We start from the raw sequence: 24,601 nt of genomic DNA on the forward strand, positions 1-24,601 counted from the left end.
TGGGCTGCAGGGGCACCATTGACTCATCATGATCTGCACCATGGCCTGCAGAGGAATCTCAACTCCAGTGCCTGGAGCACCTCCTCCCTCTCCTTCTTCACTGACCCTGGTGTCTGCAGATTGTTCCTCTCACATGTTCTCACTCCGCTCGTCTCTGGCTGCAATTACAACTGTAAAATAATGTTTTTGACTCTTCTTCCTAAATCTGTTATCACAGTGGCATTACCACTATTTCTAGTGGGCCCAGCCTTGACCAGTGGCACATTAGCCTTTGGAGCCACCAGGGATTGGCTCTGCCAGACATGGAGGAAGCTTCCAGCAGTTTCTCACAGAAGCCACCCCTGCTACAAAAGCTTGGCTATGCAACCCAATACAGTTTGCCAAGTGTTGAGGCCTGTGTCACAAGTTTTCTTCTTTTGTTTGGAAATTGAGACTCTACCATGGGGCTTCAGTGTAATAATTTTTATTTTTGCCACAATCCAATTGAAATGTCATCTAAATAGTGGCTCAGTGCCTTCACACTGCGTAAGCTAGCACCCTTGACTGACATGTTTTTATTGCAAAAATGCCTGTTCACATTTGAGTTACTGGTTCAGAGGCACCAAAGAGGGGAGTGTGATACACTTAGAAAGAAAAGTAAGTTGAACTCCCTGTTTTTCATGTGTTCGTTTCAGGTATTGCCCTCTTATATCTGCAACTGTACCGCGTCACGAAAAACCAGAGCCATTTGCAGCGATCTCTTGATTACGTGAAGAGAATCCTTCGCAATCTGAATGGCAGAAGAGTTACTTTCCTCTGTGGTGATGCTGGGCCATTGGCAGTGGGTGCAGTGGTTTACCACAAACTGAAAAACAACAGTGAATCTAAGGAATGTGTTGCCAAGTAAGTGGTTGATGGTGGAAAATTGTAGCACCGCGTGGCTACAGTGATCGTGGTGTCCAAGAAGGTACAGGTGCCAGCAGGGAAATGGACAAAACAAGTCTCTGTTTTGTTAAGCATGAGAGTCCATTTTATTTCCGCCCCCCTCCAAGCTGGGGAGGGAGGAGAAGGCGAAAAGGTCCGCAGGGACAGGGTGGTGGGGTTTTATCAGGTATTCCAGGGCAGGAGTCAAGGGTTTGGGTCAAGGGAGGAGATAACATAAGGAGAGTAAGATCAGATTTCAGCTTCTTCAAAATGGGAGGATTCCACAACTCCTCCGTTTATAAATTGGTTAAAAGGTGTGTTGAATAACTTATAATAAGGGGATTCTCAGGAATAGGAAATGTCATGCCCTTCATTTGTAGAAAGCATTGGTTCAGTAACTTTTGCAAGTGAAATTTTAGAGGATAGGATTAAAGAATGGACACTTTCTCCCTGATACGTTTTCAGTACAAGAATACAAAATAGGCTTTATCTTTATTAAAGCTGGCTTGCACTTGATTCGTATTTAGTGGGTTATCTTGAGTCCTCTGTCACTGTTAGGACAGGATGTCCTGGGCATATCTGTAGTGCATGCACATTTTGATTTTGTCACATTGAAGTGACATTTAACAAAAGCCACAGGCTTCTCATCAGCAATATGTCGTGCTTGTGCAGTGTGTGATACTTTCTGTAAAGAGTGGGTCTTAATTGTAGATTCATTACAAAACATGTGCACGGCAGGATCTGGAAGCAGCCAGATGAGATTGTGTATCGGATTGATATGCAACAAAAACTTAATATAACAAAGAGGAATTATTTGCAGGACCAAATTTATAAAGGCAAGGGATTTAATTAGGTCAGAGCATATGAAGAGTGGCCTGAAAAAATTCAAGCCCCTTTTCTAAGTAATCTAAATGGAACAAATGTCTCAAGAAATGCTATTTAGATGTAGCTTCATTAGAGAGCTGACTGTGCCTTTGCTGGTACAGAGTTGATTGCTGTCCCAGCGAGGGCTGGAAACCCTGGAACTCTGTGGGGTTTGCATTCAGCACCACAGTCCACCTTACTAGCTGTCCAGCAGCCTACCTCAGGCTGGCAGAATTTGCAACGAGGCTTATGTCCTCATCTCCATTCTGGTTTGTGTTTGGAAGTGTAATTGGTCTGTTTCTAGTCTAGAATCCTAGTGTGATTAATCTCTGCTGCTGTTCCTGAATAAATATTTCAGATTTGAAGTGAGTGTTAGGTTTGGGGTTTTTTGCTTTTACAACTGGCAGTAAACTTGGGCATGTCATTTTGAATGCAGCCCAGAAAGTAGTGTTGCTGTAAGGCAAGAAGCATGAGTATAGCAAAATAAGATTAGCAGTAAATCTTTTAGTGTTGCCTCTCCTTAGAAAGTCATTTATGTGAGGAGTAGTGAAAAGGAATTTAGTTTGATTATTTGTTTATTTTATAACTTTTTTTGTTTACATATATGTACATGACATCAGCTGAGTGGTACATTATAGATGTCAAAATGTAATCTGTGATTTCACTTCTAACTTTTTACTTTGTCTCGTTGTATGAGTTCAACAATAAAACTTAATAGCGGACAGTTTAGAAGAAAATCATTTAATTCTAAACCCAAAGTGTAGTTCTGAGAAAGGAGATATAAAGCTGTTTTTTGTGAGTAGCTTTTCCCTAGTATTAAGCAGGGACAACATAAACACATGATTGAGGTCAGTGGTTTTGCTATGGCATGATATTAATGCTAACGTTTCTCCTGAGAAATAACAGCTGGGAGAATCTGGGAATTGAATTTTGTCTTAATCCAGATTGTTGTTGCCCCTCCCCCAATTTAAAATGTGATCATCACCATGGTTTCATCTAATCAATGTAATCAAAAAGGATGGGAAGAGACAGGGAGGGAGTGGCCAGAAAACAGATCTCTGGTCCACCTCAGGGCTAATATGGACTGGTAGAGTATTAGCAGAGAGTCATTCTGGAGAAAATGAGTTACCAATTGCCAGCACTTCTTGTTTCTTGTTATTTCATTGCTAAAGGCAAGCAAAACACTTGTGCATTATAGCAGTGTCCTTGTCAAAACTGAGGTGCTAAATGTTTGAGACAATGTGTTTTCTTAGGAGAGGGAATGACTAATGGTGGTATTGGGGTTTTTTGTGTGTTTGTTTTTTTCCCTCTTAAACATGTGCTATTAAGTGTTCCTCACTTTGGTGAAATTTCCAGAGGCTCCAGGAGGTTTCTGTCTTTGCTGGAGTAGCTCTTTGGGCTTCTCCATCTCCTACCCTGCACAAAATCTGTTTCTGTCTGCACAAAAGCCTGACAGTTGTGCTGATAGTGGCCTGGCTCTGGCTTCAGAGTTTCCCATCTCTGAGATGGCAGGTGTGCAGAGCTCCTGTGTGTAAATCCAGCATCCAACTGGACTGGGCTGATAGAAGGGGGCAGGTGAGATTTCACCATTTGTTCTCTTCTAGCTGGATTGATGGCTTGCAGAATGCACAATCCAGTGTGCATTGTACAAGCCATCTTCTACAGAAAATATTCTTCTCTCCCCACCTTCCTTGTCTGATGCAGGTTGTTACAACTCCAAAGGACAGTCATCAGCACGGATTCTGAACTTCCAGATGAGCTGCTGTATGGCAGAGCAGGTTACCTGTATGCCTTGCTGTACCTGAATACTGAAATTGGTCCAGACACTGTCCCACAGTCTGTTATCAAAGAGGTAAGACACTTCTCTCTCTCCAGTATCAGTATCAGTGAGGTTGAACTGGGATCACTCTCATGCATATTTCAAGCAATTTAAGAGAGGGATGTTGGAGAGAAGAGGGACCTAGAGCTGAGAAACAAATCTCATCTGTCCATTCAGCCTCTTCCCGCCTCTCCTGGCTGCTCCGCTGAGGCTGGGACAGGCCAGTCTGGGTGGGTCTGTGTGGAGCCAAGGAAATAGGTCAATATGTAACTAGTTTTGACAATTTGAAATATGGTTACAAAAAACCTTAAGACAGAAGTGTGGAAGTATTTTAACTGAAAAGAAAGGGAATTCAGTGTGCTGAACATGCATGACTGTTTTGCAGATACTAGAACCAGAGAAGCCGGGGAGGGGGGAAAAAGTAATTAGAAATATTGATAGATTAAGTTTCTACTTTTAACATGTAAGTGATTTCATCATTAACGAAAATAACTTTCCTCCCTCAACACTCAAATCCAAATGAATTGAATATTGTTGTTCCTCACTATATTGTGGCTTATTGTTTGTTGTGGGTTTTGTCATGCAGAAGCAAATTTTCTGAATCAAAGTAAGCAGCATACGTGATCAGGGTGTGTTCTTTTTCTTAGGTCATAGATGCTATTATTGAGTCGGGGAAAAACTTTTCAAAGGAGGAGCGGAAAACAGACCGTTGTCCTTTGTTGTACCAGTGGCACAGGAAGCAGTATGTTGGAGCAGCCCATGGAGTGGCTGGGATCTATTACATGCTCATGCAGGTAAAGAGCATCTTCTGTTGGCTGGGGTGAAGTCGCAGTGATTTTTTTGTTTTGCATCAGAGGATCTTATCTTCAGCTTTCATGCATGTGCAGTGTTGTGCTGGATCAGGTCTCACAGTTTGGAGTTAAACTGCAGCACAGAGCTGTGCAGAGGTGCTACCTAGGGCCTTTGATAGCAAAAGAAAACTGTGACTAGGATATCATCACATTAGAATGAATTAACTCTTTAGTTGTGGTTCAGAGCATCAGCTTTTCAGGATCTAGTTTCTTGTCCTCAGCAAAGACAGTGAAGTGCTTTCTCTCATCTTCATACTTACCTCCTCTTGTGCCTGCAGTTAGAACAGCTAAAAACTCACTTACTTGCTATCCATCATTCTTCAGTTTTTGCTATTTTTAAATGATTGCACCGCTAATTCCTCCTGTCCTCAGTGCCCTTCCTCTCTTCTCTAGAGATTTTTTCTCCCCCCTGTCTTGGGGCTTTTGTAAGACTATCCTTAATCACATAGTATACCTCAGTATGCTTTTATTATTTAGGTGTTTTTCTTCTTTGTTAGCTCCCCTATTTCTCACACAAAAGTCTGATATTCTTTAGTGTATTTAAGACCTCTGCTTTCCTCTTTGTATTTTCCTTAGTGAGATTCCTCTCTTCTGTAAACCTCCTCTTTTCCACACTGAAATCAACTCCCCTCTGCCCTGAGATTTGCAATAGGATTATGATGTTTTTTCCAAATAGATCTGTATATTTTATTTCTCTTCTACTGTCTGGGAAAAGAGCCTTAAGATTCATTATAGAAGATTGTCATAGAGCTGCAAAACTTTATTGCACTCTTTCTGGTTTTTGAAGATGCCACTGCCAGTCTGTACGTCTTTGTAAATATCAATTTCCTTGGCAGCTTGTGCAGAATGAATTTTCTTCAGGTAAATGGAAGGACTGTACGTGCTCCCAGTCTGCAGCTGCATACGAATGTTCACTGCAGAAGTGATTGAGCTGGTATTTGGTGCTGCCACTGCTCAGCCATCCCTTGCTTAGAAAAAATGCTGTGTTTCAGATTACCTTACACCACTTCCACCAGCAGTTCTGGTTCAACCAGCTGACTTTGCTATAGAAGTAGCTACTGCTCTACTACCCGGAGCATGTCTTAACCTCACTACACCCATTTTCTGTAGTGACCATCCCACTGAGGCCTCAGGCTGCTCTGACTTACCATGCTTCTGTCTTTACCTACTGCTTTCTTCAACGAGGTTGTCCACCTCCTTCTACTTCCTTCAACCTTCTGGCTTCCATTTTTCTTTCCCTGGTGGTGCTAGATTTTCAGAGAAACATCTAGTCTTCTAAAGAAGGGTCTTTAAAGGCTCTATCCTTCATTTACTATTTAAGGCTCATAGCAGAAATCATTGCACAGTACATTTTGGTTTGAGCAGAAGCTACTCTGTTGACATGTTAACATCCTAGTTATTTTTCCTTTGCATGTAATTGCTGCTTTTAAGAATTACCAGAAAACCATTGTTTATGCAGCATTAGATTACCATCTTTTCACTATATGTTAAATATTGTGAGTCATGCAAAGTTGAGTCATCCACTGCAGAAGATGGCATAGCAGAGTTCCATCCTTTCCTCATCCCTCCCACGCCAAATGGGGTGAATTTTGCTGTATTTTCATCATAGAATTTAAAAGATGATTTCTTGAGTGGTTATTTGATAACAAAAAAAAAGTGTTTAACATCGCACCTGAGATGTGCAGGTTACTGAGGGCAATTCCTGTACAGCACTTACATCATAGAATCACAGAATATGCTGAGTTGGAAAGGACACATCAAGATCATAAAGTCCAACTCCTGGCCCTGCACAGAACACCCCAAGAATTACACCATGTGCCCAGACCATTGTCCAAACACTTCTTAAGCTGGAGGAAATATATTGCTGGAGTTATTTACAGGCTACTGGAAGAATAAGAGCTTAGCCATGTTAAATAACTCATCCAGGAGGCAGAGGGAGAATTCTGAAGTGCTAGTTAGGAAGTCTCTACTCCAAGATCCTTTCACTAACCCTGAAGCAGAAGTGTCTGTTTGCATACTTGCTCTTGGCCAGAAAGTCAGGGTGGCACACCTGTAGGTTACTCTTTAGCTGTTTGAAGTAAGTGCTGGGAACCTCAGCAGCTTGGGCAAAAAACTCACTTGTACTCAAATCTTCTTGGAAGCACAAGGTAAGGAGGTTTGTAAAGAGCTCTGCTCTTCTTGGATTTACCTCCTAGGGATTTCTGAGCTGGGCTGGGCTTGCCTTGCAGAGCTCAAGACTAAAGGCATTTATTGCTGGTGCCCATCCTCTTTGCCTTCTTCTGCAGGAGTGCCATGTGAAATCAAGAGCATCAAGACAAACATTCTTATGAAAGCCTCCCTACCTCACAGGGAGGTTTCTGAGTGAGGGCTGATAAACTTTGGGGTTTTCATGACAAGCTACTCTGTGTTCAGGTGTACTTCTGATAAGCAGCATGAACATTTCTGCTCCACTCAGAAAAGTGCAGAGCTGGAGTCTGCTTGAGGGACCTGGTAGATTAGAAGAAGTCTGGCAGAGGTTTTCTGGCTGAGGAGAAATAGAGGCTTCTGGTTTCTTCAGGCTACTCAAAATATAGCTGTTGAAAGCTTTCCTTTATTTGGCTGTCAGACTTTGAATTGTAGGAATGTGCTCACCTGTTGAATACAAATGGAGCTGGTGCTGGTGGGAAACAGTGGAATTTTATGACATTGAATCAGTAATAAAGACAAGTTATTTTAAAAAATAAGCTCAGTTATTAGGCTGCTATAGGCTCCAGTGCCTGTGGTTGTTCCCACAGCTTGCAGAAATGCCAGAAATCATATAGATTGTGTAAAAAATAAAGAGCTCCACTGTTAAAATGGTGGAAAATGGGCTGGTAGTGGAGGAAATGCCAACCAAGAGCAACTGCAGACACAACAGTTACTTGGCTTCTAAACCTTTAGTTACAAGGAACATGCAGGAGAATTCTCCATTTGACAAGGATGTAAATTAAACAAAAAAATCTAGGAAGAAAATTCCTAAGAGCAATTGAAGGATGAGTTTGTAACACAAAGATGTTTAGATATTTGGTAAGGTAGCTATTGCTTCTGAAATTAGAAATGTAGATTTGTAGCCCATAGTTTCAGGGAGTTTTGTTTATGATGGCAAACTTCAACCTTCATGAATCTCTTGCCAGGTATGCTGCTATATACACTTTCCTTCATTTTTTAGGAAATAGTTCTTTTTAAAACAAAATGTGTATGTTGGAAGTGTGTATTATGAGCACCATATGTACAAAACTGTCTTTCTCCTGTAAGTGTTCTCCCTATTTTAAGTTGCAAAGAGAGATCTGGGAGCCTTCATACTCTGTTCTCAGTTCTTCCATAGTCTTACTGTGTCACCTCCTTTAAGACAGGTAACAATTTGATGCCCCAATTTCTTTGTCTCTGTAATGACTATAAAAATGCTCTTTGCAAGGGTGTAATAAGCAGGCATTAATTAAATCTGTAGGATGTGATTCACAGTATTTAGATCAAGGGCACGTATGTAGGATACTTGAAAACAGATTGTAGAATTAAGTGTTGATACACAATTTGTTACTACTTCTGTTGATGTGTTTAGTGATGTTTATTTTAATGTTTTCTTCAGCCAATTGCAAATGTGGACCAGGAGACCTTGACAGAGCTGGTGAAGCCAAGCATTGACTACGTGCGTCATAAAAAATTCCGATCTGGGAATTACCCATCATCGCTGAGCAATGAGACTGACAGACTGGTTCACTGGTGCCATGGTGCCCCTGGAGTCATCCACATGCTCATGCAAGCTTATAAGGTGAATGATTCTGTGTTCATAGATTTCACAGATCCACAGAATATTCTGGGTTGGAGCGGACCCACAAGAATCATCAAGTCCCACCCTTAAGTGAGTGGGCCATAAGCCTGCTGTTGGCCTTTCTCCATTCTTAACTAGGTTTGCTACCTGTCTTCCTGTGTGCTTCTGATTTACATGACATTTGAAAGTATGCCATTTAATTAAATTTATGCAAATCGATTCTTCCTTTTGACAGCCCTCCTTGGCAGATTCCCTGGTTGGCATCTGGGTGGGCTGATGAAAAGCAGGCTTGGTTTATGGAATAATTACTCATGCTTCTACCTGAAATGTGAATGTAAATTTCTTACAACATTGCTGCATGTAACAACAGTCACAGTTGCTTTTTCTTTGGACTGTGGTAGGAGATTGACTTAACACTTCTCCGCTCTCTCCTCGTCAATGTGATACTTGCCCAAGAACAAAATGTTTTGCAAGAGGTGAGGGGGATAGGAACAAGTTCTGATTAGCAGTGTCCTTTTTGTCCTTTTTGGCCTCTTTCTGTGTTTAAGGTGATGAGACACATGATGCTTTTCTATTATTCTTTATATTCTGCTTTTTGAAGCGCTGAAAGAAAAAACTTGGCCTGTGTTTTGCTGGCTATGCTTTCATGCCAGGCACAGGACTTGTGATAACAGACAGCAGGGTTTGTCCTGGAAATCAAGTGCTGTTGCCAGGCCTTAATTCAAAGTGTTACAGCCGATTAGCTGGCAAACCCTGATTGGAGAGAAGCACTTCCTTTATCAAGCATGTGAATTTTAAGAATCTTGCATGTTAGTTGCTTCTATTATCTCATTAAATAGTTTGACAGGGGATATAATCTCCAAAAGACTAAGTCTACAGTAGTGCATCACATTTGTTTTGTTGGGGTTATTTTGGTAGGGGTTGTTGTTGTTGGTTTGGGGTTTTGCGTGTTTGTTGATCTGTTAAGTGACTTAGGCAAAGGTGAGAAACCAAGTGCCTTTATAAAGGTGGAATTCTGGTGTTAATCAGCTAAACTACTTGCTTTTGTTTGCTTCTTTCTGGGTGAGACCTCTACATTTAAAGTGCATTTCAGTTGCAATAAACTTTGCAGAAGTGTTCCTTTGCTCAAACTGACTACTGCTTCTGAGTATATATGATATAAATATACTAATACAAGTACTCATAAAGGAAATGTAGGGTTCCTGCTTGTATTTGTGACAGAGAAAAGAGTCCTGCGCTATGTAAAGAGATGTTCTTGTGCATTTTTGACATGGAATTGAAGGCAGGTAGTGAGTTATCAGGAAGAATTAGTCATGAAGACCATACCAGCAATTTAGGACCAGATTTGATATCCAGTATTCTGTTTTACATTTCTTGGAGGCAGCATCATATTTCTGTATTTTCAAATTCTGGTTTGAGAATAGAAAATGAAGAAAAAAGGACCACATACTCTTCAAATAAATTATAGGTTTTAGAACCAGAGGCCTTCAACTTGTGGTTTTTCTTTGGGGTCCTAATTTCGGAAACAAAAACCTGAAAAGTTTTTTTGTTTTTTTTTACCATGTGAGGAAAGGAGGAACAACTTAGAGGAGAAAGGCAAGTCTAGGAAGAATGGATTATTGAAATTCAAAATAATTTTTATATGGAAAACCCCCATACAAACAGTAAAACATCTCTCAGGGGCAGCTTCCTTTTGTTTTCATTAGTACTTCAATTGATGTGTGTTTATTCTCTGTTTTATTCCACAGACTTTTAAAGAGGATAAATACTTGAAAGATGCTATGGATTGCAGTGATGTCATCTGGCAGAGAGGTTTATTGAGAAAAGGGTATGGGATCTGCCATGGTACTGCTGGCAATGGCTACTCCTTCTTGTCTCTCTATAACCTAACTCAGGACAGAAAGTACCTCTATCGAGCTTGCAAGGTGAGCTCTGCAGCATGCCAGCAAAATCGCTGTTCCCTTTCACATCCTAGTGCCAATGCAAGGGTAAACTGGAGTGGGAGTGGGCTGATGTGTACTGGGGCTGGCTGGGACATGGTGGGATAACAGGGCCCATCACTTGCTCCACTTTACTCACACTTTGACTGGACGACTTCAACTGTCGGGGCAAGCACTGTCTTAATAAGCAGAGTGAAACACAAAAATGTTCTGTAGAAGGAGAGGGAGTAAATGTATTCAGAAGAAAATAAGAGCCTGAAAATTAGCCTGCCTGAACAATAACAGACTGATGTTATGTGGTGCTAATTATTCCACTGAGAGATCCACTGTCCTCCTCAGGTCCTCAAGCAATACTGTTTGTAGTCTTTTGTAATTATTTGTTTTCAGACTAGTGCCTGTTTGGGGCTTTTAGAGCTCTGAATTGCAGTTATTAAATTGTTAATTCGGAGGTTTTTTTACTAATACAATTGCAGAGAAACACATTCAGAATTTTTCCACAGGAATTGTCTAAGTTCTGTGTAGCTCTTGACTATGCTAGCAGTTACTGAAGGAAAAGGCTTTCTCTGCCTGTTTCCTTACCTTATAAGACTTTGGTTTTGTTTGTTGGAATTTTTTTCCTGTTTAATTCACTGACATGAGGTTTTATATTATGTACACAGCTTTTTAGCTGAGGCCTTTTACAAACCATTGCAAATGAAATTTGATGAGTTGGTTCCTAGGTGCTTTTTTGTGAATATTGGCCATATATAAAATTATTGTATTCATCTCTACAGTTAGCCTGTACTCTGTCAGCACAGCTTTAAAAAGCTGTTGCTTGTCTCACATTTACCAAAGCATCATGCTATGAGAACACCTGTAGTCATACCTGCATCCTAGAGATTGAAATAAAACCCCACTACTCCCACAGCACATATGTGACTTAATTATACATGGAGTCAGCTACTGCTGATGTGTGAGCCACAACACCATGCAGGCATTGCTGGCAGCACTGCTGTCCACTCTCCCTGTCCATCCCCCATGCTAGCACACCTTCTGCAGCATTGGCACCTCCTGTTGGTGCTGCATTACTGGCCCAAGAAAGCCCTGTTGTTCATCCATGCCTAGGCAGAGAAAAGCAAATGTATCTGTCTCAGAGCCAGAAGAAGGAAGACTCAGTTATTTACCTGAAATCCCTTTAAAAAGGAAGTTGTAATGCAGTGGCCACAGACTGCTGGAGGTGCCCACCCTAGTCAGACAGCCACTCTGCCACTCAGCATCTTTGGCATTCCTTTGCAGGGGAAATCTTGAAACAGGCAGAGGAATTTGCTTTTCTGGCATTCTTGAAATCTTTTCTTTCTGAGCCAGAGCATGCAGGGAAGCAGACATGTTATGTTGATACCTAGAGGCATGTAACTGAGAGAATGAGATGGCTCCCCTCCCCGGGGTGCTTCTTCACACAAAAACATCAGGCCCAGGGGAAGGAGTCTTGCCTGTAATCCCTGGTTACCTCATGAAAGCCATGAAACTGTTTCACAAATGAACCACAAGAACTTGAATAGAGGAGACCCCTGTTTTGTGCTTCACACTTTCATCTTCACAGCTTTGCTCTCAGATTATCAGGCAGGCTCCCAGGAGGCTGAAGCTCTCCTAGCTGGCCTGTCTGTAGGAGGAGAGAGGGGCTGTGGCATCCTGGGCTCCAGGTAACAGTGCACTGAGCCCTGTGCTGTTCAGACTTGTGATTGCCACTGTTGGTGGCAGGCATGCCCAGTCTAGGTGACAAATAATGTCAGATGTCTTCCTAAGAGATTTTTTCTTCCCCCCTTGCCCCCCTGTCAGTTAAACAAAGATGCTGTGGCTTACTGGATCTGGGTTGCGCTGAAGCTGTGAACTTGCAAATGATGGTTGTATTTCAGTAGCCTAGGGTGCATTTTTTAAATTTCTGTTGCAGTTCCCAGGCTGGAAGTAATAATAAAGGCTAGCGTGCAATCAGATGTGGATGTTGCAAGAATTGATTGTAGCTTAGAAACATGCCATGAACATGTTTGGTCCTCACATTTAAGACAGGATTACATGGGATAATTAAACCATAGTTTGGAGATTTATACCCAGAGGGTGCCCAGAAATGTTTAATCAGTTCTTAATAATAGTGTTAATCACAATGTTCGTGTTTGTGGTTTTTCCTTGTGTTTCCTAAAGACACACATGCACATACCTCTAGCAAGAGAAGAAAAATTCCTTCTCTGCTAAATATTTAAACAGAACAGAGTGGGGAGGGGAGGAAGAGAGAAGATACCACCCATTTCCTTCTAATGAACAGACCAATGGCTCTGGGATCATGCTTACACCCTGTGGAGCCCCAGCCGTAGAGCTGGGGCACCCTCTAGTTAGGCTGCTGTGTTTGCTAGCAGGTAGGCCAGATGGCAGGGGAAACAGGGAGAGACCTCGTAGTTGTTTGCTTTGCAGGAGTCTGTGCCTGCATTTTGAACAAGCAGTGGTTTGCATCCAAGCACAGAGGGGAACTTGTGCCCCCTAAAGCTCTGGGGAGCTACAAAGGACAAGTAGCTGGTTGTTACAGGTGTGGTTCATAAGTCTTGGGTGTCTAATGTAGCTACTGCAGCAGTGCTGATCAAACATGAGAAAGACACTGTTAATTCTTTCTAATGATAATCCATCTCCTGCAACAAAATATTGATGACCATAATTGTCTAATTGTATTTATAATGATTTTTCATAAGGCTTGGGGAGAACAAATAAATAAAACTAATTAATGACAGCTGAAGATTTAATACTCTAAATTGGTGCACAGAAACGAAAGAAAACCAAAAATGCAATTAAGAGCTATAAGGATTGATTTACAAAGAGCAGATGTCTATCCCACCTATTATTACATTGTTATGAAACTGAAACTCACTCTATGCAAATACATATTTTAAAACCTGATTGTGGTCTTGTCATGGTTGAAGGAGGACAAATTGATCTCAGTGATTGGTGTTGTGTGTCTGCTTACACTGCTTCACATTTTGTACCTATTAATGATATTCAGATGCTCAAGCTTGCATTTAAGAGTCTTGAATAAAAATACATTTTTTAATGTGTTCCCCAGTTTGCTGAATGGTGTTTGGAGTATGGTGCACATGGATGTCGTATTCCTGACCGACCTTATTCCCTCTTTGAAGGTAAGGTGGTGGTGTTACAAATGGTTTTGTACTACAGGAAAGAGGGGCGTCCTTGAAATTTTGGCACGTGTAGGAGTTGGGAAGTCTTTGGTGGTTCCTCCGCTACTAAATCCCCCCCTATACCAACACCTCTGCCTAAAAGAAGAGAGGCTGGCAGGGGGTAGAAAAGAACAAAGAAAAGTCGTTCACTATCACAACTTTCCCTCTGCTTTCATTTCAGCAGTTTGAATGTAAAAGCAGTGCCAGTGTTACTCCAGAATAAAATTCTGCTGTGCTGATGCAGCTTGGTTTAAAGCAAGCAGAAGTTCAGGCAACAGTTTCGTCACAGGTGGTTTTTCAGATGGACTGGGCAGAGGAGCAGCTGTGGGTAGGAGGTCTCAAACTAGTTGCTATCTGTCAGATCTAGGCTTTCTCTGGGTGCCATACTCAACCCAGAAAAAGGTGATTTTAATATGAACCCAAAAAACTTGAACAGGAAAGCAATGTAAGTTCCAAATCTGTAAGTCCTAAGATGTTACCAGAAACTTTCCTAGAGCTTTGTGTATTTTTTTAAATGTAGCTTATTTTCTACTCTCTGTATCATCCTCACGTTACAGAATCAGTAGCAAGGAATTACAGATCCAAGTAGGATTTAAGGTAGCACCTGGCTGCTCCGTCAACAACGAACCTCGTGTGCCACCTGCTGCAGATATTTGAAATTACAACAGCTGAGCAGGGAGATTTGCAAATTAACAACCCAGGGCGTGAGTGAACACAAGAGAGCAGGAGTTTATATGCAGCCCTTCTAAATACAGAGTTCATGTCTTAATGCTTGAAGGAGAAAAGCATAAGTATTCCTATTCCTGAGAGCACCCTTCCATGCTCTTGTAGGAAGGAAAAAAAGCATGTATACAATCTGTTGTATAAAAACACTGAAATTTGTTGAGAAGGTGAAACAGTGCAAACAGCAGGATGATTTGTGCTTTAATGCTGACATACAGGTTTTGTTTTAGTTTTTAATTGTCTGGATTTTTTTAGAAAAATATAGAAATCTCATATTTGAGATGAAAAAAACCTCCTAACTTGGGCCTTTGTTTGTTTTTGTAGCCAAAATAGTGCTTGCAGTCATTCAATTCTGCCTGGACATGCATGCTTTGAACAGAAGTTGCATGTGCATCTTATGGAAATGTCCTAAGTGTTTTGTTTCCATCAGATACTGTAATTCAGAAAGGTTCCTTTATATGTGCATAGCTGTTTGTAAAACAGAATTTTAGCTTGATCATGAAACTGAAATTGTATTTGTATGATTTCCTTGTTGTGCCTCTCTTGTCTGTCACCCTGTTCTGTTGGGTGATGCACTTTGGGCTCTGGATGACCTCTTCATGAATAGTGAGGAAATTAATCTGTACTTCACAAGTTCAATAAAGCTTGGACTTTTTCTTTTAATCAGTGAAATGGCAAGCAAGAGTGGCTCAAACTATGAAGGACAGTCCAAGCTTGGATTAACTTTTTCTTAATTTGAAATAGCATTGAGGTTGCTCAGTTGAGGGGATGTTAGCAGAGACATCTTCGTTCTTGCCTTTGATTTTTTCAAATAAAATTTGGTTTCCTGGGTGAAGTACAGACGAACTTGCCTTTTCATAGGGCCTAAGTTCACCTCTTTAAAAAAATATAGTAGTGAGGGAGGTGTTCAGACAGGTGCTGTTGCCTTTGCTGTCAGCTGTGCTATTTTGATGTGCACAAAGATCTTCTTCTCATTATATTTTAGGCATGGCTGGAGCTATTCACTTCCTCTCAGACATTTCAGTACCGGAGACGTCCCAGTTTCCAGCGTTTGAACTTAGACCTCAAAGGAGAGAAAACAAAGTGGAACAGGACGGCTAAAACCATAATTTTGAAAGGAAACTGATGCCAAAAGAGATGAGACTGTGTAGTGCCTCTGATAGTGAACCAACTTGACGCTGAACCGACAGATGGATAAAGCCCTTTTCTCACCCCTCCTGCCCCAAAGGACCACGAATTCATTACAGCATGGACAGGAGAAGCCACACTTAAGTTCTGTTAAACTGACACCTTCAGATGTAGGAGAGAAGTCAAGTTTTGAACTTTCTCTTTTCTGTTGTATTTGTCTTCTTCAGGTCTTTGCCATGCTCTGCACGTTTATTGGTGTTGTGTGTTGATCCAAGTCTTTTGTTGTTAGCCAAAAGCTGGTCTCCGTGTGAATATCCGTTCTGTACCTTTGTGCATGACTCACAAGAGCAATGGTGCTTTCTGAAGTGTGGTTACCCACAGAGAGAGTTTACTGCAGGACAGTGCCCAGCTTCACTGGTCTGCTGGCAGCTCTAAAAAGAGATGAAAAACGTTTCTGTGTTCACTTCTTTTCTGCCTTTTTTTCCACAGTCCTTACAAGCTAAGCTGGTGTAGATCAGCCTGTTTTGATGAAGAGGCATGAGGCCATTTCCGTTTTCAGAAACTTAGCAGATTGGAAGGGATCTGACTTGTCTCTTGCTGCTGTTGTGGGAGGCTTCTTTGAAAGTCTGAATGAGAAGTTCCCTTTGATACCTGCAGCTGGTTAGTGTGTTAGGTGCTTGTAGAAGGGTGGAGATGCTTCTCCCTACCACTGCAAAGCCCCATCCCTTGCCATGAGCTTAAAATGTAGGTGGAGTCATTCAGACTAACCTTCCTCTGCCACCAGCAGCAGAGCCTGGACAGCATAACTGCTTCTCCTTTCCTAGACCTCGATTTGGAATAAACCTGTCCTGCAGCAGCTCATACAGATGAGCAAGGCAGGGTACCAGGGCAAGCTTCTCATACAGGTAGCTCAGGATCGTTGTTACTTTGGAACCAAAGTGTGATTTGTTCTGGGCCTTCCCCTCCCAGCTAGTAGTACAGAAGTGATAAATACCAGCTGCTTTTGGAGGCGGCAGAGGATTATTGAGCAGGATGAAGCCATTGCTAGTGGCTGTAATTGAAGTATATTTCGTCTTCAGATCCACACAGAAAAAGCTCTCTTCCTGTAGTCTTAACTGCTGCTACTGCTTTGCTTCCCCCTGTGGTGTGGTGGGGTTGTGAAGACCTGACTCCAGGTGCTCCTGAGTATCAGGCCATTGCTTTGGGAGAAGTGGGACATATTCAGAGTACTCATAGAGCAGGCTTTTGTGTCCAGGTAGGACCTAAAGTGTAGCACACTCCAAGTCACTCACACTCTGTGGTCATCCTCCCCCAGGTCTCCTTGTGCTCTGTCATTCCAGGTGCTGATTTTAATTGGTATATTTTGTCAGGTGTGAGTGTGACAGATGGCATAGTTTGACCTTTTGGGCATGCATAGGGATATCTGTGACCTATGGGCCATCTGCTGAGTGCCAGTGTCTGTGGTTGGGCTTGGAGATGCTTTGTTGCTTCTGCATAAATCTGTCTTGATTTGTCACCTTGCAGGTGACTTCCTTGAGCGTGTTCTAGTGTCTATTGCCAAATCTCTTGGGATGTTAATTTCCCCATTCAGTTCTGCTGGACAACAGCAGCAGTGTCGGTGCACAAGCAGCTTAACATCACAGTGTAGCTGCTCCTCTGCTGGTTTGTCAGGTAGGATTAAAACACTGGAGCAGCAGAAGAGACTTTCCTATGCCTCTAGCAAAGGCAGAAGGTGAGGTGGGAGCAACAAAGCCAGCTGCATCTCTACAGCCAGGAATGGGATAAAGTGCTGGAAGGCAGTGGGAGTGGGGAATGCTGCATGGCAAGCAGCTGGATGAAGCAAACAGGAGCAGAGCAGCAGAGTTATTAATGTGAGGGATCAATGAGGAACAGGAAGAGCTGGTCATGGAGGCAATGCACCAGCAGAGACCATCTCAATGAGAGATTCCTCCATGCCACGAATGCCAGGAGCTAACTCTGTTTATTTCTTCAGCCTGTGGATCCCTGATCTCACCCATAGAAAAGTCAGAAAGGAAACTTGCCCAGAAAGTCTCAAAGAAATACTAAAACAGAGGTAGATTCCAGCTCTGATGCTGTTCCACATCACCTCCCACCTCTTTGTTTCTTCCCCTCCACTGTGGCTGCAGAGCATATTAGATGTGTTAATAGAGAAAGGGCTCACCACATTTACAGGAATTGCCTGCAAACACTGGCCACCCTGGCAAATCCCAAGCCTCTGTTGTATGGACTGTTTAACTAGGGGGTCAGCTGGCAAGTTTTTAATTCAATGACTATATGCATATTGGCCTTGGCTACTGTGCTTGCAATGGCTCCTGTGGGAGGTGAGCTTGGCTGGCTGGAGCCTAAAGGGAATTAAAACCTGCTAGTTTTAAAACCATGAAGATATATACACACTCAGAAGAGCTGAATGCTGAGCAGATGCCCAAGATGCTGGTGTGTACCTGTCAAGATAATGAGCAAGTCAGCTACCTGCTCTTGTGTACTACAGCCAGACCTGCCATGGTGGGGCCTGGCACCATCGTTCTCTTCAGAATCTTCTTGGAATTGAGTAAGACTGGAAATGTATCGAGCTGGGAAGTGTCTTGACAGTGCATCTGCCTCATCTTCCTGCCATGACTTTCCCCGTGGCTCCTCCTGTTTGTCACAGCGTTGTGCTATCTAGGTGGCCCCTTAAGGAAAGATACAGTATGAAGGTGAAAAAGTGCATTTCACCAAGGCATTGTCTTCAGAAATGACATCAAACTACAAATGTAGAAAATGTCTTAATATTCCCTGGTTTGCTTTGTCTGTGTGTAATAGTCCACCTGTTGCAAAAAACAGTAGTGTTAAAAAAGGAAATGCTCTTTGGGCAGAAAAAGAGGAAAAAAATGCTGATGTTTTGTTCTTTGGCTTTATTAGTAAAGATTAAGCTATGTGGTGGTTATTTGTGTGAGTCTGTTTTTTTTCTTCCTTGTGGTTGTCCTTCCTTCCCTCCAGCACTGTGGTGATAGCCATCCCACTGATCTGACTGCTGAGCTGCTTCCCTATCTCATAGTCCTGCAGGATGAAACACATGCCATAAAGAGGGCAGATTGCTTTTTTGTAACCTTCACATTTTCCTAGCACTGCAGGTGCCCTTTGTGCTGCTGCTCCCAGGTGATTTTTAGTGTACATTGCTTAGTGCAAAGCTCTGCTTTTCTTTGTGGCCACACAGATCCTGTTGAAGATTTTGCAGCTAAAGCCAGGCTAGGGATGAACTGGTTTTTAAAACGCATGAAATCTCTGTCCCGCTGACTAACAGCCATTTCCCAGTTTTGAGGAAGTTTGAAATGTTCCTCTAGCTAGGCTTTAACAGAAGGAAACATCAAGTATGCTGCAGGCAAGGGGCAGTATCTCTGTTTCACAAAGTCCCTTGTGTCACTCATGGCCATCTTGGCCACCAAGAGAAATTGCTGCTTTTTTTGGATGGAGAGGATCAGTTCTGGTCTGTAGATAATCTGTACTAATTCAGGTCTAGGTGGATGACTCAGTTGGGGCTTTTCTAGCACAGCAGCTCTCTAACATGTAAATAGCACATGAGAGATGCATGGGAAGAAGTATGTGTGCTGTGTGTCACCTCACAACTAGGCACCACTGTGCTGCCTGAGCCCTGCCCAGCAGGGTGTTTGATGCAGCAGCCTTTCCTAGTGAAACTTCACTTTTTCCCTCATATGTTTTCATGTCAATTCACAGTTGTCAGGGCCAGTGTGATTTGTGCACAGGGACCTGACTTTAAACCACTGCTTCTCCTTGACCTCTACAACTGGATTGTGGCTTGTAGCTATTAGGTAAGATAGGGCTAGGCAGCAGGAGAGAAGGAAAGTGGGACAGGTAAAGAGACATCCATCCTTGTGACTTCTGTCACTGCATAAAGCTAAAATAACAGATTTGTGCAGGAATACAGGGCTGCTTAACTTGTCACTGTTCCCTCTGCCTTCTCTGCTGTCCCTTTCACCTTGCAGCACATGGCAGCTTGGAACAGTGGCTGCCAGTTGCACCTCTCATCTTTAATTGCCTTATTATCTAGCAGTTGCTTTGTAAAAGCTGTCTCATGCTGGATCTTGCCCTGCATGGTGTCTCTGTAGTCATTTCCCTGCCAAATGGTACAGACTGTAAGGCAGCTCAGCTCCTGGTGACAGGGCATCATCAGAGGGGAGGGCTTCCACAGCCACAGGGCCTACAAAGGCATCCTGGCTCACCTACTCAATTAGCAACTTTAGATCAGAAAAAGAAGATAGGCATCACCATCTGAAAAAGTGTTGCGGCTTCTTGGCTGACCTGTGCGCCAAAAAGTGATGTTTTGGATATGTGTATATGAAGCTAACCTTTCTGAGGTTTTGGAGTTGGGTTTTTTTAAGCAGAGAAGAAAGAAAACCTCCTTTGCTTCTTCACATGGTCTGAGTACCTTTTTGGAAAATACAGTCCCAACTGTTTGTTGTTACAGCAGTGTAAGCCGTCACAGAGACTCCAAGGGGAAAAAACAAACAAACACCACCCACAAACCATAGCGTTGTCACTACATTATTACTTCCCAAAGTTACGAAACACAGTCCCTCCCTACCAGAGCTACAGGCAAGGTGAACCAAGAGTCCCTGGTGGTGCCTCTTCTCATAAAGCAGTGTAGTTGGAGATTTCAGCAGGACACTGACCCCTTCTCATTCTTCCTGCTGCCATCTCATGGGCAGAGACCTCAAAGGTGTCCTTCCCTGCCTGGTCCCTGCCTCCTCAGAGCTACACACTGGTCCAGTGCCCCTGGGAAGGGGCAGTGGAATGCTCCACATCCCCAGGGCTCTCAGCCATGACAACCAACCTTGTTTTGCAGTCAAAACACCATCCTGCCTCATCACCTCTCTTGTGTTTGAGAGAGGACACAGTAGCTGCACCCAGAGAATCCCAGCAGATAAAGCACCAAACCCCCATGGGGAAGTTCACATTAGCAAAGCTGCAGCAGCTGGCAGCTCCTAGGCCATCACCACTGCCAAGTAAAATCCTGTTGGAATTGCTGAGGCAACTAGAGGAAAGGCATGTAAACAATTTGCAATTAATGCATATGGATGCCCACGCAGGTGGTGTGTTCCCAAGAAAAGACCAAGCAAGCTTGCTACCAGAGAATTCCCTGTGTTGTATGAGGTAGTGTCATCCATCAACACCAGGAAATAAATGAGCCAGACTTCAGGAAAAGTTCACCTGAAGTTGAATTTCACCATACAAAGGCTTCTATACAACGTGTCCAAGACAATGCCAGCTGTCATAGATACATTTCATAATATAAAAGGACTTAACAACATCTATCTATTAACATGAGGTCTGTTGCCTTTTCTATTGCCAGGAAAAGGTGGGAATTGCTTTTAAAAAATTATGTTCTGTAAACACAACCATACTCGGTGACATACATAGCTTTTACACTTCAAGTGCAAGCTAATTTAGAAAATATATACAGTTGTGATATGCAGATAGACCTTGTATTCATCTATAAAATGTACTTTTTTGTTATCTTTAGTGTCCCTCAAGCCTACAACTGCACACACAGAAGTATTTTGCTTTGTCCCTTATTATGATGCACAGTAAGGGAAAGCCTTGGTTGCAATTTCACCAAAGTCTGGTATGCAGGAATGAACTCCTCAAGTGCTAGCTCTGCTCAACTTGGCTACTGACTCCACCAGCAGAAACAGTGCCCCTTACAAGTTTTTCTGTTAGACACTCATATTCACAGCAAAAGGGATGTTTTACAAATCCACCTGGACACTTAGAAACAAATTCTCAGAAGCCACTAGCACAGAACAACAGCACAATAAAGCTTGCGCTCCCTGTGCAACAACAGGTCTACTCCTAACCCTCAGCTATGTTATTTTTGCAGGTCCTTCAGCAGCAGGAGGCAATGGCAGCTTCTTTTTGTCACTGCTCAGTGACATGACTGAATATGCACAAAGGGAGAATTTTTGCTAGACGTGGATGGGTATGAGAGCTCTAACAGGCAAAGAGGCTCTGTGCTTATTTGAAGATGTTCATTTGTTGGTCAGTCAGAGGGTTGGCCATGAGCACTCACGACAAAATGCATGAAGAGTTGAGATATTGAAAGCCAAACCACCTGTGCATCAGGTCAAAGAATACCATTAAGAACCTGTCCCAAAAATTTATTATTTTTCTGACCTAGAGAGGAGAGAAGATTTACAGATCTGTCAATTAAGATGACAGTTTTACTTGGTACTCTTTGTGGCAGCAGTAAGACTACAATGAAAGATACTATTTCTCAGGGATTAAACTCCCATCAATGTCAAAGGGAGTAAATTTGTACCTATGCTCCCATCCCTTCTTACTGTAAATATTTTCCAATTTAGGAGAAAAACTTTATGTATTTCAGCGTTTCTAACTGTTCTGTCAAGAGGCACAAGTAGCTTTGAGGTTGTAATACCTTCCTCTTGTGCCAACATCTTCTGGTCATTGTCTGTTTCACACAATCTCAGTGCTGATGAAACAAGGGGAGTCAAGATGCCAATCACACAGGCAAAGTCCAGGTGATGGACAAGAAACACTCAAGTCCCAGTCCTTAATTTTGGATGCATCATTTAAAGTAACAACTCCCTCTTTCCTAGGGCACTTTTCGGAGCCCCTGCCACAACTCAGCCAATACTGGTAGTCTAGCCACAGTGACTAGAGCATCTAGAGGATCATTTTATCAGTGCATCTTTCTGTTATACATCAGAACTAAACTGTAAAAGAAAATAGTAAAAGCAGAAGATGGTAGTCATAATTTCTGTTAAAATCATTGCCCTGCTGCTTCTACCTTTATCCTCTTTCTCTGTTGTTTCCCTTAGCTGAGGGAATTTCTGCTGTGGGGTCTTAGGAGGCTGCACATCACTCTGGGGTTGCAAGAACTGCTATCAGTAACCTGCCACGACACAATTAAAACCTTGAGTGAAACGAACAATAAATAAAGAGAAAGACATACAGGTTTTAAATATAGGTTTCCATTAAAAGCATTACAAAGACAACTTCTCTCATTTTGAAGACAAAGAAAAAATCCACTTCTACTAAAAAAAAAAAAAAGAAAATAAGAAAAAAATTTTAAAATCACCCCTTTGCAAGTAACTTTAATGAGGAAGGGTGCAGGGAAGGGAAGGAGAGAGGACTTGGAAAACTAGCAAGTGTTCAGAAGGGCAGGTGCCCTCCATCTTGGTCATTTTGCAATTGCACCTTCTTCTCACACAGTCAGGTCAAGAGAGCCAGAGTCCTCACGTGGAGGATTTCACCACCTGCTCATAGGGGGGAGGTGGTGTGTTGCAGTAGGAAGGTGGGGGTGGGTAAACTGGGTTTCCTTGTGGGGAATTGGGCTGGACATGGAAAGCCATAGCCATGGGATTCATCACAGGTCCACCTGGATCTGTGTAATACGGCACTCCAGACTGTTGTGACCCTGAAAGAAAGAAAAGGAGAGAAAAGGTATCAGCAACAGCAGAGGCACCAGGTTATCCCCTCCCAGGGCCTGTGCTCTGCACACTCGGAAAAGGCTTTTCAAAGTGTTCATCAGAGCAAAGACAAGGAGTATTTTTCTCTCTTCCAGAAAAAACCCAGGCTGGCAAGACTGCATTCATCTCTTCAGATACTACTAAAAAGTTTCAGTTTTGCATCCAATGCAAATCACTTAGTGAAACAAAGTGAACAAAGGGCATCACTGCCTCAAGCATCTACCATTTGAACAGGAAAACAGTGAGCCCTGTCCAGTTGCTCTGGCAGAAAAGCTTTTCTGTCTTCAGAGAGGTGTGGGATCCCAGATGGACAAAGGAGTCTCTACCATGGCCCTGACTCAGGTGTCAAGTCTTATAAAAGGACTTCAGAGATTAGTTTGTGGTGTCCTGGATGTGCTGATAAGCCAAAGTGAAGCTCAGATGAATAATTTCCCTCCTAGGCACAATACAGTTTAGAGGCAAACCTGCATGAAGCAAAGAGCCAAGCTGTAGTCAGTTACTGCTGTCTAATACAATGGGATAAGATTGCTCTGCATAGATTAATTTAGGAAGTGACATCAGAGCCTGCGGGGACAAGGAAAGGAAGTGTACAGCCAAACACAAAATTCCTTGGCTATGACACATAAGGAGTAACAGAGATTGGTGCCATAAGAACAAAGCTGGTGTGTAACCCTCCTCAGGCATCACAGTGGGTGGTGGAAGATGACTTGATGCAACTAAAATCACAGACTATCTCAAGATATAACTTAAGTCTTTTCTCTTTCTCTCTGTCTCTTTAAATGAAGATGGACTGGGAAAAAAGTCATGGCTGAGCAACAGGTTTGCTTCTTTTGGTGCCAGTCTGTGTTTCCTATAATGACACAGCTTCTAAGGGATCTTCTCCCTCCATTCTCCCAGTCAGGCTGCCAGGAAAGCATTCCAGATGCTGCTGGAATGGCAGATGATGTTGCTGCTATCTCCACAGGGAAGGAGGGACACAGGCAATGAGCCACATTTTGAGGGCTCCATCTCAACAGTGAATTTGCTACTGGTACCAAACCTAGAAGAGTAACTTGCTTGACTACTTATTCTCATTGCTTTTGCTGTTAAATATTTCTAGAACAGTAGAAAAACTAAAAATATAAAATAAATGGTGGGGTTAGCTCAAAGCTTTTAAGTAACAGTAATGACAGTCTGGAAGCAGGTGCCATAATCAGGTCATCAAAGAGCTTGTGCTTATTTTATATTTGCCCATATTTTATGTTCCACGAAGCATCATGAAAGTGCAAAGCTGTGCTCTAAATTTAAATCTGGTGTTTATCAATCTAGACAAAGACACTCCCTGTTTACATAAATTCAAGGCTATTTTTCAGGCTTAAAAATATTAATCTACTTGGATTGGCTCCTCCCACAGCTGAAAAATACTCTCTGCTCAGTCAAGGAGAAAAACAGACACAGAATGGACAACATTCCTGCAGAATCCTAACAAAAACCTTAGGATTTAAATGAGGAAGGTGAGTAAAGTGTCAGTTTGTGTCTCTAACATCTTTTTAACCATTTAGGCCTCGGAGAATTCCCAACTGGAACTAGCTACCAGAGGGGAAGAAATTACAAACTTAGAAAGCAATTTTGCCAGAGGAGCCCTCACTAGGTAGGTAGGTCCTCCTGATGCTCACAGTTATTAGTTACTAGAGAAACAGCAACCAGACTAACAAGGGGAAAAAGATCACTTTGTCACAGAAAGACTGCAGCATGGAATATTGAATGCAAATCAAAAAAACTTGCAAGATGGCTAGATTGTGGAAGAAAATTCTAGGCTTTCCTTCACCTTTGCCAGATGTTATCAATTGTATTTAAAACTCTTTCTTCCTGTGACTGCTGAATTTGGACACCTATCATTTTGTCTAC

The 24,601-nt window shown here is 42.4% G+C and overlaps 2 protein-coding genes across 2 annotated transcripts in view; one reads left to right on the top strand and one right to left on the bottom strand.

The window, feature by feature from the left end:
- The window catches only part of LANCL2 (LanC like glutathione S-transferase 2), a 32,004-nt gene extending 13,851 nt beyond the window's left edge, over nt 1–18,153 (top strand). The window contains exons 3-9 of the mRNA XM_083865546.1: nt 675–882; nt 3,472–3,619; nt 4,234–4,380; nt 8,042–8,224; nt 9,973–10,149; nt 13,247–13,319; nt 15,067–18,153. Coding sequence (XP_083721672.1) covers nt 675–882; nt 3,472–3,619; nt 4,234–4,380; nt 8,042–8,224; nt 9,973–10,149; nt 13,247–13,319; nt 15,067–15,182 — 1,052 coding nt within the window. The 3' untranslated portion in view covers nt 15,183–18,153. The remainder of the gene's footprint in view (nt 1–674; nt 883–3,471; nt 3,620–4,233; nt 4,381–8,041; nt 8,225–9,972; nt 10,150–13,246; nt 13,320–15,066) is intronic.
- A 4,158-nt stretch (nt 18,154–22,311) lies between these two features.
- The window catches only part of VOPP1 (VOPP1 WW domain binding protein), a 61,010-nt gene continuing 58,720 nt past the window's right edge, over nt 22,312–24,601 (bottom strand). The window contains exon 5 of the mRNA XM_083876383.1: nt 22,312–22,662. Coding sequence (XP_083732509.1) covers nt 22,481–22,662 — 182 coding nt within the window. The 3' untranslated portion in view covers nt 22,312–22,480. The remainder of the gene's footprint in view (nt 22,663–24,601) is intronic.

Source organism: Zosterops lateralis (assembly GCF_965231275.1).
Source record: "Zosterops lateralis genome assembly, chromosome: 1".
Lineage (NCBI taxonomy): Eukaryota > Metazoa > Chordata > Aves > Passeriformes > Zosteropidae > Zosterops > Zosterops lateralis.